At 45.9% G+C, this 17,909-nt stretch overlaps 1 protein-coding gene across 1 annotated transcript in view; it reads left to right on the top strand.

The window, feature by feature from the left end:
* The first annotated feature begins 10,405 nt into the window (after positions 1–10,405).
* The window catches only part of ST6GALNAC3 (ST6 N-acetylgalactosaminide alpha-2,6-sialyltransferase 3), a 518,012-nt gene continuing 510,508 nt past the window's right edge, over positions 10,406–17,909 (top strand). The window contains exon 1 of the mRNA XM_089692183.1: positions 10,406–10,570. Within this exon, the coding sequence (XP_089548309.1) occupies positions 10,553–10,570 (18 nt within the window). The 5' untranslated portion in view covers positions 10,406–10,552. The remainder of the gene's footprint in view (positions 10,571–17,909) is intronic.

Below are 17,909 nucleotides of genomic sequence, written 5' to 3' on the forward strand. Positions count from 1 at the left end.
GGCTGTTGGGGCCCATGAGTAATTCCCCAGGAAAACCGGAGGGGCCCAGTTCCGCATCATTTGAATGGATCTACCTTGTCTGGCCAGGGGCCGGGGAGGCAGAGAGTCCGCGGAGCAGTGCCCCCTGAGTGGTCACCTCAGGGGTGCTCTTAGTAGCACATGGTGGTGGGATCCCACGTGTGAACAGTGCACATGGTCACTGCTTCAAACACTTTTTCTGCACTGTGCCTTTTAGGGCTAGGCCTTTTGGCTAAGTCCAGGGCAATTTTTATGCTACGGGCCTCAGGGCCTAGCCAGTGCACAATTGTATGGCCACTTTTAATTTATTTATTTATTTACTCTCTCACGTTTTATTCACCTTTCGCTTATGTGTTTGTTTTTTCTCACGGATGGTAGGGTGTGGGTCCTCAGGCCTGCCCTGAAGTCTAGGGGGAGGATGTGTGGCCTTTTGGTTCCTTCCTCCCCTGTTCCTGGTGGGTCTCTCTTCGAAAGAACCCCCTGACCTAGTACATGGTGGTCAGCTTCGGCTAGCCACAAGGGGTCCACCAGGCCTTTTGGCTAGGTGGACCATGTGGAAACCTTAGTCCCTGCCAGGAGCCTCGCGCCCCGGGGGATCAGGGTAGAGGTCCTACCCCTTCGGGGGGTGTACTAAAGCACACTCCTAAGTGCACTTTTTTGTGTTTTTGTTGTGCACTTGCACGTTTTTTGTTCACTTATGGGTTTTTTCGTTTTTTCGCACCTCCACGGACTTAGAAAAAAAAAAAAATTTGTTTACTAAATCCCAGCACAAAAGTCCATCCAGTTCAACCATAAAGAAAAAAAAAAGTTATAATCCTATACCCACTGTTGATCCAGAGAAAGGCAAATTACAGTCTATTGTATAGTAAAATATCTTTGGTTCTGCTTTAATAAAGTTTGTGGGATGTATGAGAGACAGGGGAGGGAGCTCCAGCATACAACCTGTGATTGACAGCCTCAACTCTGTTCCTGTGTAAAGGGAGGAGGGGGGGTGTCCCTTCCCTCCAATCAGCTGTCAGAACTTTTGTACAGTGTGTAACTGCAACTCCCTGTCCCCTGCTTTATGAGTTTGTGGAAATCCTTTTCATCTCTAAGTTTTACAAGGCTGCACAGGACAAATTGCTGCAGAAAAATAGGTACAACTTATGTATGAGGATTTGTCACATCGCTTTGTATCACCTGGGACCTGTACCTGGGTATAGGTAAGTGTTTACAATGACTTTAATGAACCTTCACAATATACCAGCATTGCAGCTCACCACAATAGTACTGCGTTGTGGTGCACTATGTTACCAAAAATGCAGCCTGTATGATTTTATGTTGTAGTCAGGGGCGGACTGACCATTTGGAAACTCGGGCACTGCCCGAGGGCCCGGGGTCAGTAGGAGGCCCCATGAGATGCCCCTGGTACCTTTTTCATAGGCTTTTTTGAGTTTGGGCAAGGACACAGGGGCCCCATGATCCCCTATTGCCCTGGGGCCCCATGAGTTGTCAGTCCGCCCCTGGTTGTAATGTGATTGGCAGCAAATTCAAATAACCTGGCTGCCTTTATGCAACATGTGTTTTATGTATGACATAATGCAGGTTAAAGCATGTTAAAGTACATTACATGTGTTAGAACAGTGGTTCTTAACCTGGGTTCGATCGAACCCCAGGGGTTCGGTGAGTCAGTCTCGCGGGTTCGGCGGAGGTAAAGACCCACACTCGACTCATATGATTCGTGCAGTAAATATTCATTATTATGTTTTTGTTTTTGTGTGAAAATCATGTTTTAATGGTTTTGTGCTTTGTTCTTAACGGTTTTGTTCATTTTGTGCACCTATGTATAAATATATACCTAAATATATACCTATGTTTTGAATTTTAAAAATCATATTTTATTTTTCCAATTAAGAAGGGTTCGGTGAATGCGCATATGAAACTGGTGGGGTTCAGTACCTCCAACAAGGTTAAGAACCACTGTGTTAGAATGTTGGTGCCACTCATTTTCAATGACAACCCACTACACTAAGGCAAATACCGCACATTATGGTGTGCTGCATTATAAAAAATGCTGCATGTCTGTTTTTTTGTCCTTCCTGGTGTGTTAGCAGCCCATTCATTGAAAGCCGCCTTAATGCAATGCATGTTAATGCACGCCATATCATGTATTACCCTGCTTTCCCACTATATCCATGCAAACAAAAAAACATTTCATTGGGAGTTCAATTCTGCAAGCAGCTATAGATGAATACAAATGTCCAGGACTGCAGAGCAACTTCACTAGTGATCTTTGTACCGTACCTCCGAAAAGTCTTGGATTGTGAAGGACTGTCCCGCATTTTGACCTGCTGAGTTCTACAAAGGCTCTACCCCTGTACACTGTGCCCACAGCTCATTCATATGCAAATACCACGGTGGTTGGGTTAATTATATGGCAGGTTGAGGGAAACCCCCTCTTGGGTTCCATCCAAGGACTTCCTGCTGCCGCTGCATCTCTCCATTCCACCAATGACTTAGCTTAGGGGTGAAGGGGTCTATATTGGAGGGAGGAGGTTTGAACTTGGGAGTGGTCAGTAATGGAGGGAGGAAGTCTGTACTGAAGGGAGGATGACTGTACTGTAGGGGGGGGGTGCTCTGTACTGGAGGTTATTCTGTACTGGTGGGGAGGGAGAGGCTCTATACTGGAATGGGAGGGTCCTTACTGGTGGATGGGTCTGTACTGGTGAGGAGGTCTGTAGGGGGGATGTCTGTACTGGTGGGGAGGGGTGTGTGTACTTGTGGGAGCTGTGTATTGGTGGGGAGGGAGGGAGGAGGTCCGTACTAGAGCGGGGATCTGCACTGCTGGGGAGGGAGAGGGTCTATACTGGAGGGGGATTTTGTACTGGAGGGGGAGGGCCTGTACTGGTGGAGAGGTGAGGGGGTCTGTACTGGTAGGGATAGATGAGGTTTGTACTGGAGGGGGGGGGTTGTACTGAAGGGGATTTTGTACAGGTGGGGAGAGAGAGGGTCTGCATGGAGGGGGAGAGGGGTCCTGTACTGGAGGGGGATTTTGCACGGTTGAGGAGGGAGGGGATCTGTACTGTGGAGAGGGAGGAGGTCTGTACTGGAAGGGGTGTCTGTACTGGTGGAGAGTGGTTCCTGTACTGATGGGAAGGGAGGGGGTCTGTACTAAAAGAGTGTCTGTACTGGTGGTGTGGTGGAGGCGGTGGGGGGGGGGTCTGTAATGGTGGGAAGGGAAGAGGTCTGTATTTGTTAGGGGCTGTCTCTGTACTGGAGGGGGTCTGTACTGGTGAGGAGGGATGCCTGTACTCATGGGAAGGGAGGAAATCTGTATTAGAAAGGGGTCTATACTGGAGGGTGGGGAATCTGTAATAGTTGGGGGGGGGGGGGTCTGCACTGGTGGTGGGATCTGTACTGGTGGGAAGGGAGGAGATCTGTATTTGTAGGGAGGTCTCTCTGTACTAGGGGGGAGGGAGAGGGGTCTGTACTGGTAAGGAGAGGTGTTTATACTGGTGGGGAGGGAGGATAGCTATACTGGATGTGGGGGGGGGGTGTTGTACTAGATGGGGGATCTTTACTGGTGGGAAGGGAGGGGGCCTGTACTGAAGGGGGGCTGTAACGATGGGGAGGGAGAGGGTCTAATCTTGTGGAGGGGGGTTATACTGGTGGTTAGGGAGGGGGTCTGCACTTTGCAGGGGGATGTACTGAGAAGGGGCTTGGAGGTGGGGTCTGTGCTGTGGGGGTGGTCTGCACTGGGAGCCTGTACTACATTGGGGCTGGGAGAGGGGTCTGTGCTGTGGAGGTGGCTCTTACTTCAAGGTCTGTACTAAGAAGGGTCTGGGAGGGCGGTCTGTGCTGAGTAAGGGGGGTGGTAGGGTTGTAGGGAGTACATTTGCTTTGGGAAGGGATTTGGGACTGTGGTGGGATATGGGCTTGGGGGAGCGAGGAGTTGTAGTAGGATAGGAGGTCTCGAGTATATATGGGGTGCAGGGTGTACGGTATGGTTTCCAGTATATTTGGGGGTGTAGAGTGCATAGGCTCCAGTATACAGTCAGGTCCATAAATATTGGGACATCGACACAATTCTAACATTTTTGGCTCTATACACCACCACAATGGATTTGAAATGAAACAAACAAGATGTGCTTTAACTGCAGACTGTCAGCTTCAATTTGAGGGTATTTACATTCAAATCAGGTAAACGGTGTAGAAATTACAACAGTTTACATATGTGCCTCCCACTTGTTAAGGGACCAAAAGTAATGGGACAGAATAATAATCATAAATCAAACTTTCACTTTTTAATACTTGGTTGCAAATCCTTTGCAGTCAATTACAGCCTAGGAACGCATAGACATCACCAGACGCTGGGTTTCATCCCCGGTGATGCTCTGCCAGGCCTCTACTGCAACTGTCTTCAGTTCCTGCTTGTTCTTGGGGCATTTTCCCTTCAGTTTTGTCTTCAGCAAGTGAAATGCATGCTCAATCGGATTCAGGTCAGGTGATTGACTTGGCCATTGCATAACATTCCACTTCTTTCCCTTAAAAAACTCTTTGGTTGCTTTTGCAGTATGCTTTGGGTCATTGTCCATCTGCACTGTGAAGTGGCGTCCAATGAGTTCTGAAGCATTTGGCTGAATATGAGCAGATAATATTGCCCGAAATACTTCAGAATTCATCCTGCTGCTTTTGTCAGCAGTCACATCATCAATAAATACAAGAGAACCAGCTCCATTGGCAGCCATACATGCCCACGCCATGACACTACCACCACCATGCTTCACTGATGAGGTGATATGCTTAGGATCATGAGCAGTTCCTTTCCTTCTCCATACTCTTCTCTTCCCATCACTCTGGTATAAGTTGATCTTGGTCTCATCTGTCCATAGGATGTTGTTCCAGAACTGTGAAGGCTTTTTTACATGTCGTTTGGCAAACTCTAATCTGGCCTTCCTGTTTTTGAGGCTCACCAATGGTTTCCATCTTGTGGTGAACCCTCTGTATTCACTCTGGTGAAGTCTTCTCTTGATTGGTGACTTTGACACACATACACCTACCTCCTGGAGAGTGTTCCTGATCTGGCCAACTGTTGTGAAGGGTGTTTTCTTTACCAGGGAAAGCATTCTTCGGTCATCCACCACAGTTGTTTTCCGTGGTCTTCCGGGTCTTTTGGTGTTGCTGAGCTCACCGGTGCGTTCCTTCTTTTTAAGAATGTTCCAAACAGTTGTTTTGGCCACGCCTAATGTTTTTGCTATCTCTCTGATGGGTTTGTTTTGTTTTTTCAGCCTAATGATGGCTTCACTGATAGTGACAGCTCTTTGGATCTCATCTTGAGAGTTGACAACAGATTCCAAATGCAAATAGCACACTTGAAATGAACTCTGGACCTTTTATCTGCTCATTGTAATTGGGATAATGAGGGAATAACACACACCTGGCCATGGAACAGCTGAGAAGCCAATTGTCCCATTACTTTTGGTCCCTTAACAAGTGGGATGCACATATACAAACTGTTGTAATTCCTACACCGTTTACCTGATTTGGATGTAAATACCCTCAAATTAAAGCTGAGAGTCTGCTGTTAAAGCACATCTTGTTCATTTCATTTCAAATCCATTGTGGTGGTGTATAGAGCCAAAAATGTTAGAATTGTGTCGATGTCCCAATATTTATGGACCTGACTGTATATGGGGTGTAGGGTGTACGGCTTCCGGTATATATGGGGTGTAGGGTGTACGGCTTCCGGTATATATGGGGTGTACGGTGTGTGTGTGTGTGTGTATATATATATATATATAGGGGTGTAGGGTGTACGGTCTCTGGTATATATGGGATGTAGGGTGTAGTTTCCGGTATATACAGTGAAGGAAATAAGTATTTGATCCCCTGCTGATTTTGAATGTTTGCCCACTCACAAAGAAATGATCAGTCTAAAAATTGAATTTTCGGTGTATTGTAACACTGAGAGACAGAATAGCAACAAAAAATTCATATCTAACAAATGATGATCTGATCTGCATGTTTTTCTGCTAAGAGGACAGGACAACTGCAAAAGCATCAAAGGAACGTTGGACGGGGCAATGTACTGTCAAATCTTGGCTGAGAACCTTCTTCTCTCAGCCAGGGCATTGAAAATGGGTCGTGGATGGGTGTTCCAGCATGACAATGACCCAAAACACACGGCCAAGGCAACAAAGGAGTGGATCAAGAAGAAGCACATTAGGGTCCTATATACAGTGGGGCAAAAAAGTATTTAGTCAGCCACCAATTGTGCAAGTTCTCCCACTTAAAAAGATGAGAGAGGCCTGTAATTGGCATCATAGGTAGACCTCAACTATGAGAGACAAAATGAGAAAAAAAATCCAGACAATCACATTGGCTGATTTGGAAAGAATTTATTTTCAAATTATGGTGGAAAATAAGTATTTGGTCACCTACAAGCAAGCAAGATTTCTGGCTCTCGCAGACCTGTACCTTCTTCTTTAAGAGGCTCCTCTGTCCTGCACTCATTACCTGTTTCAATGGCACCTGTTTGACCTTGTTATCAGTATAAAAGACACCTGTCCACAACCTCAAACAGTCACACTCCAAACTCCACTATGGTGAAGACCAAAGAGCTGTCGAAGGACACCAAAAACAAAATTGTAGACCTGCACCAGGCTGGGAAGACTGAATCTGCAATAGGCAAGCAGCTTGGTGTGAACAAATCAACTGTGGGAGCAATAATTAGAAAATGGAAGATATACAAGACCACTGATAATCTCCCTCGATCTGGGGCTCCACGCAACATCTCATCTCATGGGGTCAAAATGATCACAAGAATGGTGAGCAAAAATCCCAGGACCACACGGGGGGACCTAGTGAATGACCTGCAGAGAGCTGGGACCAACGTAACAAAGGCTACCATCAGTAACACACTACGCCACCAGGGACTCAGATCCTGCCGTGCCAGACGTGTGCCCCTGCTTAAGCCAGTACATGTCCGGGCCCATCTGAAGTTTGCTAGAGAGCATTTGGATGATCCAGAAGAGGATTGGGAGAATGTCATATGGTCAGATGAAACCAAAATAGAACTGTTTGGTAGAAACACAACTCGTCGTTTTTGGAGGAGAGAGAATGCTGAGTTGCATCCAAAGAACACCATACCTACTGTGAAGCATGGGGGTGGCAACATCATGCTTTGGGGCTGTTTCTCCGCAAAGGGACCAGGACGACCGATCCATGTACAGGACAGAATGAATGGGGCCATGTATCGTGAGATTTTGAGTGCAAACCTCCTTCCATCAGCAAGGGCATTGAAGATGAAACGTGGCTGGGTCTTCCAACATGACAATGATCCCAAACATACCGCCTGGGCAACGAAGGAGTGGCTTCGTAAGAAGCATTTCAAGGTCCTGGAGTGGCCTAGCCAGTCTCCAGATCTCAACCCCATAGAAAACCTTTGGAGGGAGTTGAAAGTCCGTGTTGCCAAGCGACAGCCCCAAAACATCACTGCTCTAGAGGAGATCTGCATGGAGGATGGGCCAACATACCAGCAACAGTGTGTGCCAACCTTGTGAAGACTTACAGGAAACGTTTGACCTCTGTCATTGCCAACAAAGGATAGATAACAAAGTATTGAGATAAACTTTTCATATTGACCAAATACTTATTTTCCACCATAATTTGCAAATAAATTCTTTCCAAACTAGCCAATGTGATTGTCTGGATTTTTTTTCTCATTTTGTCTCTCATAGTTGAGGTCTACCTATGATGCCAATTACAGGCCTCTCTCATCTTTTTAAGTGGGAGAACTTGTACAATTGGTGGCTGACTAAATACTTTTCTGCCCCACTGTATATATATATATGGTGTACGTTCTCTGGTATATACATTGAAGGAAATAAGTATTTGATCCCCTGCTGATTTTAAATGTTTGCCCACTCACAAAGAAATGATCGGTTTAAAAATTGAATGTTCGGTGTATTGTAACACTGAGAGACAGAATAGCAACAAAAAATTCAAAAGAAATGCATATCTAACAAATGATGACTGATTTGCATGTTCATGAGGGAAATAAGTATTTGATCCCCTATCATTCAGCAGGATTTCTGGCTACCAGGTGTCTTTCATAGAGGTAACAAGCTGAGATTAGAAGCAGTCTCTTAAAGGGAGTGCTGCTAATCTCATGTTGTTACCTGTATAAAAGACATCTGTCCACAGGAGCAATCAAAGAATCAGATTCCAAACTCTCCACCATGGCAAAGACCAAAGAGCTGTCCAAGGATGTCAGGGACAAGATTGTAGACCTACACAAGGCTGGACTGGACTACCAAACTATCGCCAAGCAGCTTGGTGAGGTCAGAAGAATCTGATTGATTGGTACCAGCGGCATCTCATGGGGCCCCCTACTGACCTCGGCAGTGCCCGAGTTCCCAAATGGTCAGTCTGCCCCTGTGTACACCCATATATATACCGGAGACCGTACACCCCATATATATATATACCGGAGCACATATATCCCTTATATATATATATACCGGAGACCGTACACCCCATATATATATATATATATACCGGAGAACGTACACCCCATATATATATATACACCGGAGAACGTACACCCAGGGGTGGACTGACAACTCATAAGGCCCCCGGGCAATAAGGGATCATGGGGCGTATGGTCTCTGGTAAATATTTGGGGTGTACGGTCTTCGGTGTATATATGGGATGTACTGTCACTGGGATATATATGGGGTGTACGGTCTCTGGTATATATATGGGATGTATCTTCTCCGGTATATATATATGGGGTGTACGTTCTTCGGTATATATATGGGGTGTACAGTCTACGGTGTATATATATATATATATATATATATATATATGGTGTACAGTCTCCGGTGTATAGATGGGGTGTACGGTCCCCAGTATATATATATATGGGGTGCACGGTCTCTGGTATATATATGGGATGTATCTTCTCCGGTATATATATATGGGGTGTACAGTCTTCGGTATATATATATAAGGTGTACAGTCTCCGGTGTATAGATGGGGTGTACGGTCTCCGGTATATATATATATATGGGGTGTACGGTCTCCGGTATATATATGGGGTGTACGGTCTCCGGTATATATATATATATATGGGGTGTACGGTCTCCGGTATATATATATGGGGTGTACGGTCTCCGGTATATATATATATATATATATATGGGGTGTACGGTCTCCGGTATATATATATATGGGGTGTACGGTCTCCGGTATATATATGGGGTGTACGGTCTCCGGTATATATATATATGGGTGTACGGTCTCCGGTATATATATATATATATATATATGGGGTGTACGGTCTCCGGTATATATATGGGGTGTACGGTCTCCGGTATATATATATATATATATATATGGGTGTACGGTCTCTGGTATATATATATATATATGGGGTGTACGGTCTCCGGTATATATATGGGGTGTACGGTCTCCGGTATATATATATATATGGGGTGCACGGTCTCCGGTATATATATGGGGTGCATGGTCTCCGATATATATATATATATATATGGGGTGTACGGTCTCCGGTGTATATATATATATATATATATGGGGTGTACGGTCTCCGGTATATATATGGGGTGTACGGTCTTCGGTATATATATGGGGTGTACGGTCTCCGGTATATATATATATATATATGGGTGTACGGTCTCCGGTATATATATATATGGGGTGCACGGTCTCCGGTATATATATGGGGTGCATGGTCTCCGGTATATATATATATATATATGGGGTGTACGGTCTCCGGTGTATATATATATATATGGGGTGTACGGTCTCCGGTGTATATATATATATATATATATATATATATATATATATGGGATGTATCTTCTCCGGTATATATATATATGGGGTGTACGGTCTCCGGTATATATATATATGGGGTGTACGGTCTCCGGTATATATATATATGGGGTGCACGGTCTCCGGTATATATATATATGGGGTGTACGGTCTCCGGTGTGTATATATATATATATATATGGGGTGTACGGTCTCCGGTATATATATATATGGGTGCACGGTCTCCGGTATATAAATGGGGTGTACGGTGGTCAGTGTGCGGTATAGCGGAGGATAGTCTGTGTACCGGAGGGAAGGGCGGGCCGGCTCCGGTACATATCTCCGGTATAGAGGGCAGTGATGTCGAAAGAGCCGTATAGCGGACGTCGGTGTCAGTACCGGGGAAGGGGAGGAGTCGGTCTCCGGTATAGCGGGGGTCAGTGTCTATAGGGGGGCGGACGGTGCTGTATAGTCGGTGCTCCGCCCCTCGCCGTACCCCGGGAGGGTCTGGAGGGGTGACATGGGGGGGATGGGCTGGCGGCGTTTCGGGCGGAGAAGATGCTGAGGCCCCCCAGCCGGAGCCCCATGTGACCGGGGAGGTGTCTGGCTGGCTGGCCGGGGAGGGAGGGGGGTGAGGCGGCCTCTGCTGCTCGGATGGCCGCAGTGTGAGCGGAGGATCTGCTGTGAAGCTGCACCGGGGAGGATCGCCGGGGACATGGCCGGGATCCTGAAGGTAAGAGAGCATCGGCCGATCTACTCCTACTGACCGACACATCCGCCCATCACACATGACCGACATCCCCTCTGACAGCCGAGCCTGGGAGCTCAGGGCGAGGACTGAGTGACAGCTGATTGTGTGATCAGAGTGACAGCTGAGAATGGGATAGTTGATAGTTGAGGATGGGATCAGAGTGACAGCCAACTTTGATGTTGGAATGACAGCTGAGAGTGAACCTGATTGTGAGATTGGAGTGGCAGGGGAAAGTAAGATGTAAGAGAGAACTGAGTGGAGTTCAGTGACATCTGAGGGTGAAAGGTGAGTGACACTCAGAGTGACAGCTGAGAGTGAGATCGGAGTGACAGCTGAGAGTGAGATCGGAGTGACAGCTGAGAGTGAGATCGGAGTGACAGCTGAGAGTGAGATCGGAGTGACAGCTGAGAGTGAGATCATGGTTACAGATGAGAGTGAGGTCGGAGTGACAGCTGAGAGTGAGATCGGAGTGACAGCTGAGAGTGAGATCATGGTTACAGATGAGAGTGAGGTCAGAGTGACAGCTGAGAGGTCTGAGTGACAGCTGAGAGGTCTGAGTGACAGCTGAGAGGTCTGAGTGACAGCTGAGAGGTCTGAGTGACAGCTGAGAGTGAGATCGGAGTGACAGCTGAGAGTGAGATCGGAGTGACAGCTGAGAGTGAGATCGGAGTGACAGCTGAGAGTGAGATCATGGTTACAGATGAGAGTGAGGTCAGAGTGACAGCTGAGAGTGAGGTCTGAGTGACAGCTGAGAGTGAGATCGCGGTTACAGATGAGAGTGAGATCGGAGTGACAGCTGAGGGTGAGATCGCGGTTACAGATGAGGGTGAGATCAGAGTGACAGCTGAGGGTGAGATCGGAGTGACAGCTGAGAGTGAGATCAGAGCGACAGTTGAGAGTGAGATCGGAGTTACAGCTGAGAGTGAGATCAGAGTGACAGCTGAGAGTGAGATCGGAGTTACAGCTGAGAGTGAGATCAGAGTGACAGCTGAGAGTGAGATCGGAGTTACAGCTGAGAGTGAGATCAGAGCGACAGTTGAGAGTGAGATCGGAGCGACAGCTGAGAGTGAGATCGGAGCGACAGCTGAGAGTGAGATCGGAGCGACAGCTGAGAGTGAGACCGGAGCGACAGCTGATGTGAGATCGGAGCAACAGCTGAGAGTGAGATCGGAGCGACAGCTGATGTGAGATCGGAGCGACAGCTGATGTGAGATCGGAGCGACAGCTGAGAGTGAGATCGGAGAGACTCAGAGAGACAGATGAGAGTGAGATCGGAGTGACAGCTGAGAGTGAGATCGGAGAGACTCAGAGAGACAGATGAGAGTGAGATCGGAGTGACAGCTGAGAGTGAGATCGGAGTGACAGCTGAGAGTGAGATCGGAGTGACAGCTGAGAGTGAGATCGGAGTGACAGCTGAGAGTGAGATCAGAGCAGGGGCAGACTGACAACTCATGGGGCCCCTGGGCAATAGGGGATCATGGGGCCCCTGTGTCCTTGCCCAGACTAAAAAAAGTCTATGAAAAAGGTACCAGGGGCATCTCATGGGGCCCCCTACTGACCCCGGGCCCTCGGGCAGTGCCCGAGTTTCCAAATGGTCAGTCCGCCCCTGGATCAGAGTGACAGCTGAGAGTGAGATCGCAGTGACAGCTGAGCATGAGGTCTGAACGACAGTTGAGTGTGAGTGCAGTGACAGATCAGTGAGAGTGACACCGTGCCTAGGGTGAGTGATAGTTGAGGACGCTGATGTTGGGGTGAGCTGGGAGTGAAGTTGCCTGTATATGCAGTGAGAGTCGCCCCATCCTCTGTATGGGAGCCGTGTGATGATATCTGGGAGGGAGTGATGGGTGATGAGTCACATGAAAGTTGATGAAGTGAAGTTCTGTAGAAGTCTGTATGAGGGATGAATATATCATTGTGAGAACATTAACATTTTCTGCAGTAAATATGAATCATCTCAGACGTGTTCTCATAGAAAACCTGACACTCGGAACTGGACAACCACAACCTGTCTGCTGTCTGTTGTCACCCAGGAAGGTGTGTTCTGTGCGCCCCTCTGAAACCAGTTTCACTTTGTCGCTAAGTCACCGGTCACACCGCTGCGATTTAGAATCGATTTGTGTCCTATTTCAGTGCGATTTCAGGTGTGCGATTTCTATAGACTTTATGGCGACTTGTGCAGATTTTCAACGATTTCTTGTGATTTGCTTTGCAATTTCCATCATGTTCTATGTATGCAAAATCACAACAAACTGGGGAAAAAGTAATGCAAGGACTATGTTAGAAGTCGCACTGCGGCGAATCGCACGTGTTAAGACACTGACATTCATTGGATGCGATTTCAGGTATGATTTCAATTCGCAAATAGCACTGGGATGACCAGGCACTAAGGCTGACTTTGGGACTGATCCCCGCCCACCTGCCAATGCCCTGTCCAATGAGAGTGCCTCAATGGGGACCTCATTGCACAAGGAGGTGGCAATGGGCAGGGCTTAGTGAAGAAGTCCTGGAGATCGGGTGTGAAGCCAGGTTCAGGGGGGCACACAGAAAACCTTTCCTATCTAATCAAGGCGATTGGATGCTTTCGGACAGGAGTTGTATTTTTAAAGGTCTGAAATGGTGGACAGGTACACTTTATATATAATATATGTTGAAATCCGGGAACCATCTATAGTTACTGCCACCAAAATGTATACAATAAGTTGGCCAAGATTTATGAAGAAAGATTATTTATTTGCAAAATTTGAAAAACACTTTTTTTTAAAAAAATGTTTGGACATTTGCATTTGTATAGCAAAAAACAAAACAAAAATCCCAGTGGTGAATAAACAACACCAAAATAAAGTGTTATCTGTCTCAAAAAAATGCTAAAGAATTCATATGGGTACAGTGTTGCATGACTGCGCAATTGTCATTCAAAGTGTGATAGCGCTGAAAGCTGAAAATTGGCCTGGACAGGAAGGGGGTATAAGTGTCTGGACTTGAAGTGGTTAATAGCAAAAAGTAAAAACTGTTGTTTTTTTTCCTCAAATTTGTCGGTATTTTTTTGTTTATAGTGCAAAAAATAAAAAATGCAGAGGTGATCAAATACCACTGAAAAAAAGCTCTATTTGTGGGGAGAAAAGGATGTAAATTTAATTTGGGTGCAGCGTTGCACGACAGCGCAATTGTCAAAGTAACGCAGCGCCTTATCACAAAAATGGCCTGGTCAGGAAGGGGGGTAAATCCTCTGGAGGGCAAGTGGTTAATAAGACTCCCAGAAAACCAGAATGTTCATAAAGTGTAGTACTTCTGATAGCAGTAGAAGCACTGGTGGCGCTGTTGCACTCACACTCCTTCCACCTTTGTGATCACCACAAGCAGTGCTTCATCCACCATTGGTGTCTCAGCGCCTTATGAGTCATGTAATAATCCAATAATGTGGAGCATAGCCATCTCATAGACCACCCCTTGCCTCTACCGCCGGTCTCCTCCCAGATGTTATCCAATAGCAACCAAACATAGGAAGACCATAGTGTAGTAAAGTAAAAACAATGCGTAAAAGAAAGCCAACATACAATACGTGAACTGGGGCCTGTTCCAAGATGGCTGCCGCTAGATTTCCATTATGCATCTGATGCAGGGGCGGACTGACCATTTGGAAACTGGGACACTGCCCGAGGGCCCGGGGTCAGTAGGGGGCCCCAGGAGATGCCCCTGGTACATTTTTCATAGGCTTTTTTGAGTTTGGGCAAGGACACAGGGGCCCCATGATCCCCTATTGCCCGGGGGCCCCATGAGTTGTCAGTCCACCCCTTGTCTGATGTCACTTCCTGAAAAAAAAGCACTGGAACGCATGTAGTGTGAACCAGCCCTGAGGGCCAGTTCACACTCCATGCGTTTCAGTTGCTTTTTTTCTGCATCCAAAAGGCACAGAAAGTAGGTTATATGGTTGTCAATGTCATAATTCACATCAGTGCTTGCAGTTCCAGTGCGTTCCGGTTGCAGAAAAAAAAAAGTAGAACAGGCTGCATTTTTCTGGAATGCAGTAAAACGCATCAAAAACGCACCAAAAATGGACTGGAATGCACATGTCCCTATTTAAACTGAAGAAAAAATGAACTGGAATGCATCAAAAACACCCTGGAAAGCCTCAAAATGCATCCTAACTACACATGCGGAAATGCATCCGGAACGCATCAGGACTGCGTTTCTGTAGTGTGCAAGAAACTGACAAGTCACAATAACTGAACGGTGTCTTTATAGAAATGTTGGATTCCAAAGGCTAAACAGATGAGAGATCAATATTACAGCCCAAACTGGTGCAAATAGCTGTGAAAATAAAAACATTCCTACATATACAAAGCAAAGACATAAAAAGCCATCACAAATTCCATGTGCAACAATGTAACCACTTCACAGACTATCCCCAATATAAAGTGTTCAGTAGTGGGGCACCGAAATGTAAATTGTGGTGCTGAAACCGATACAGAAAATTCAGAATGGATGTGGCCGAAAACCGAAACCGAAATGTCTGCGTATGTGGGGGTGGGGAGGCTTACATTTTTTTTGTTTGGGTTTTTTTTAACCGCTTCCCGTCCGCCTTATAACAGAAGTACTGCTACAGGGTGGAACGGGTGCGCAAAATCACATTTCTGGGCACCGCCATTCCCGCCCTCGGCTGTCAATCACTGGGTCCCGGCTGGTAAATACTCGCCGGCACCCAGTGATTGCTGAGCATCTCTGACAGGGGAGAGACCTGTGTATAACCAATACAGGTCTCTCCCCTATCAGCTCCTGCACACTGCTTTGTATGGCTCTGCATAGCAGAGCCATACAAAGCAGTGTGCTTACAGTGAAGCGCACACACAGCCCCCATTGTAAAACAGCACACAGTTAACCCTTTGATCGCCCCACATGTTAAACCCCTTCCTGCCCAGTGCCATTAGTACAGTGTCAGTGCTTTTTATAATCAGTTCCCCCCAGTATCCCAATAGCTGCATCCACTGGATTGTGTTTAGGGCTCCGTTCACAGATATGCATTTTGCATTCAATGCTTTCTCCAGTGCTTTTGGCAGTTTGTTTTGCATTTTTCTACACGCATTTTTGATGCATTTTTCTGCATTTTTACCGCGTTTTGCGTTTTGTTCAGCTTTTTTTTTGTTAAAGTGGAATTTTGTTTGTTGCCGGATGGAATAAAAATGCAAAACGTGGCACAAACGCAGCAAAATATGGCAAAACTCATTTTTTTAAAAATATATATTTTTTTAATATATAATTGTGATATATTTGATTTGGCCCGCCCCTTTTCATTCATTGGTTTTCAGTTCTTTCAGTCCTAGAGGCTCAGCATCACATGTGTGAATCTTCATAGGGCACCCGGCGTCTCTCCTCCCAGAAGCCAGCCCACTGCGTGCATCAGGGCTGAGGGCTCTTGAGAGCAGTACTGAGGCAGGGTGTTGGGATAGTTTCAGGAAGCTGTGTACAGCACCCCTCCCACTAGCTGTGATCTTCCTGCATTGCATAGAGGAGCACAGAGACCCAGTGATGATGTCACTGAAGCCTAAAACAAAGAATGTAATGAAACTAGAAAGACTTTCTGCAATTATTTAGTTAACATGGTGATGAGTGGGGGTGGGGTGGGTGACGAGAGGAATCAGGGAAGGCAAAATATAAGCAGATTAAAGTTCAGCTTTAAAATGCTCGACTTCCCTGCATACTCATAGCAAAGGGCGGAAAATGAAAAACCTAAATTCATCCAAATACTGAGAATTTATCAAGAGGGGATTAAGTCGTGCTTTCTGGCTGTTTAACTCATCGTTGTGCTCTTCAGATCACATGAGAACGTGTGAATTCCCTGTCACATGGATGTTGTCAGTTTGATATCCGGTGTCTGTGCGAGTCGTTTAGCGTCCTATCACACTGGTGCGGTTAATAACGTAGTATGTGTTTTTTGAAACATACATATTGTGTTTTTACTGCGTTTTCTGGTAGTCTGACTCCCAGCATGCACCTGTGAAAATAGACATGTGACTCAAAAAGGGCACCAAAAACACAACCGCAATGCGTTTTTTTGATGGGTTTCCCATTGATTTCAATGAGAGCTACATTTTTGGTGCGCTTTTGAAACAGGGCGATGCTGCATGCAGGAGTGCAGAAATAAAATAACGTAGTGCAGCGCTAAAAATAATACATATAATAAATTGCCTTTGTGATAACTAGAATAAAATTAAAGTTCATGGGTATATGATCATAAAATCTGAATGTTCCAAAAGTGACAATCGTGATCTGGAGGTGACTACTTCAGAGGTATTCTGGTGCTCGTGCAGATGGAAATATTAAAATTGCGCACTCACCAGATGCACAATTTTAATGTGTGTATATACAGTTGCAAGAAAAAGTATGTGAACCCCTTGGGATTACGTGGAGTTTTGCATGAATTGGGCATAAAATATGCTCTGAATGTCATCTAAGTCACAACAATAGAAGAACACAGTCTGCTGAACATAATACTACACAAACATTAGATGTTGCCATGGTTATTTTGCACATAACATGTAAACATTCACAGTGCAGGGAGGAAAAAGTATGTGAGGCCCTAGCTTAATGACTTCTCCCAGTGCTATTTGGAGCCAGGAGTGAGCCAATCTTGACTCCAATCAGTGTGATGATATTGGATGTGTTGCTGACAGCTGTCCTGCCCTTAAAAAACACACACCTGTTTTGGGTTTACTGGTTTCAAAAAGCACTGTCTGATGTGAACCATGCCTCGCAGAAAAGAGCTCTCAGAAGACCTACGATCAAGAATTGTTGACTTGCATGAAGCTGGAAAGGGTTACAAAAGTATCTCCAAAAGCCTTGATGTTCATGTGTCCACGGTAAGACAGACTGTCTACAAATGGAGAAAGTTTAGCACTGTTGCTACTCTCCCTAGGCGTGGTCGTCCTGTACAAATGACTGCAAGAACACAGCGCAGAATGCTGCATGAGATAAAGAAGAATCCCAGAGTGTCAGCTAAAGACCTACAGAAATCTCTGCCACATGCTAACATTTTTGTTGACACATCTACAATAAGGAAAACATTAAACAAGAATGGAGTACATGGGAGGACACCACGGAGGAAGCCATTGCTGTCCAAAAAGAATATTACAGCACGTTTGAAGTTTGCAAAAGAGCACCTGGATGTTCCACAGCACTACTGGCAAAATATACTGTGGACAGATGAAACCAAGATTGAGTTGTTTGGGAAGAACACACAACACTGTGTGGAGAAAAAAAGGCACAGCACACCAACATCAAAACCTCATCCCCACTGTAAAACATGGCGGAGGGAACATCATGGCTT

The sequence above is a fragment of the Staurois parvus genome, unplaced genomic scaffold (genome assembly GCF_062004578.1).
Source record: "Staurois parvus isolate SC_StPar_1 unplaced genomic scaffold, SC_StPar_1.0 ptg000578l, whole genome shotgun sequence".
Classification (NCBI taxonomy): Eukaryota; Metazoa; Chordata; class Amphibia; order Anura; family Ranidae; genus Staurois; species Staurois parvus.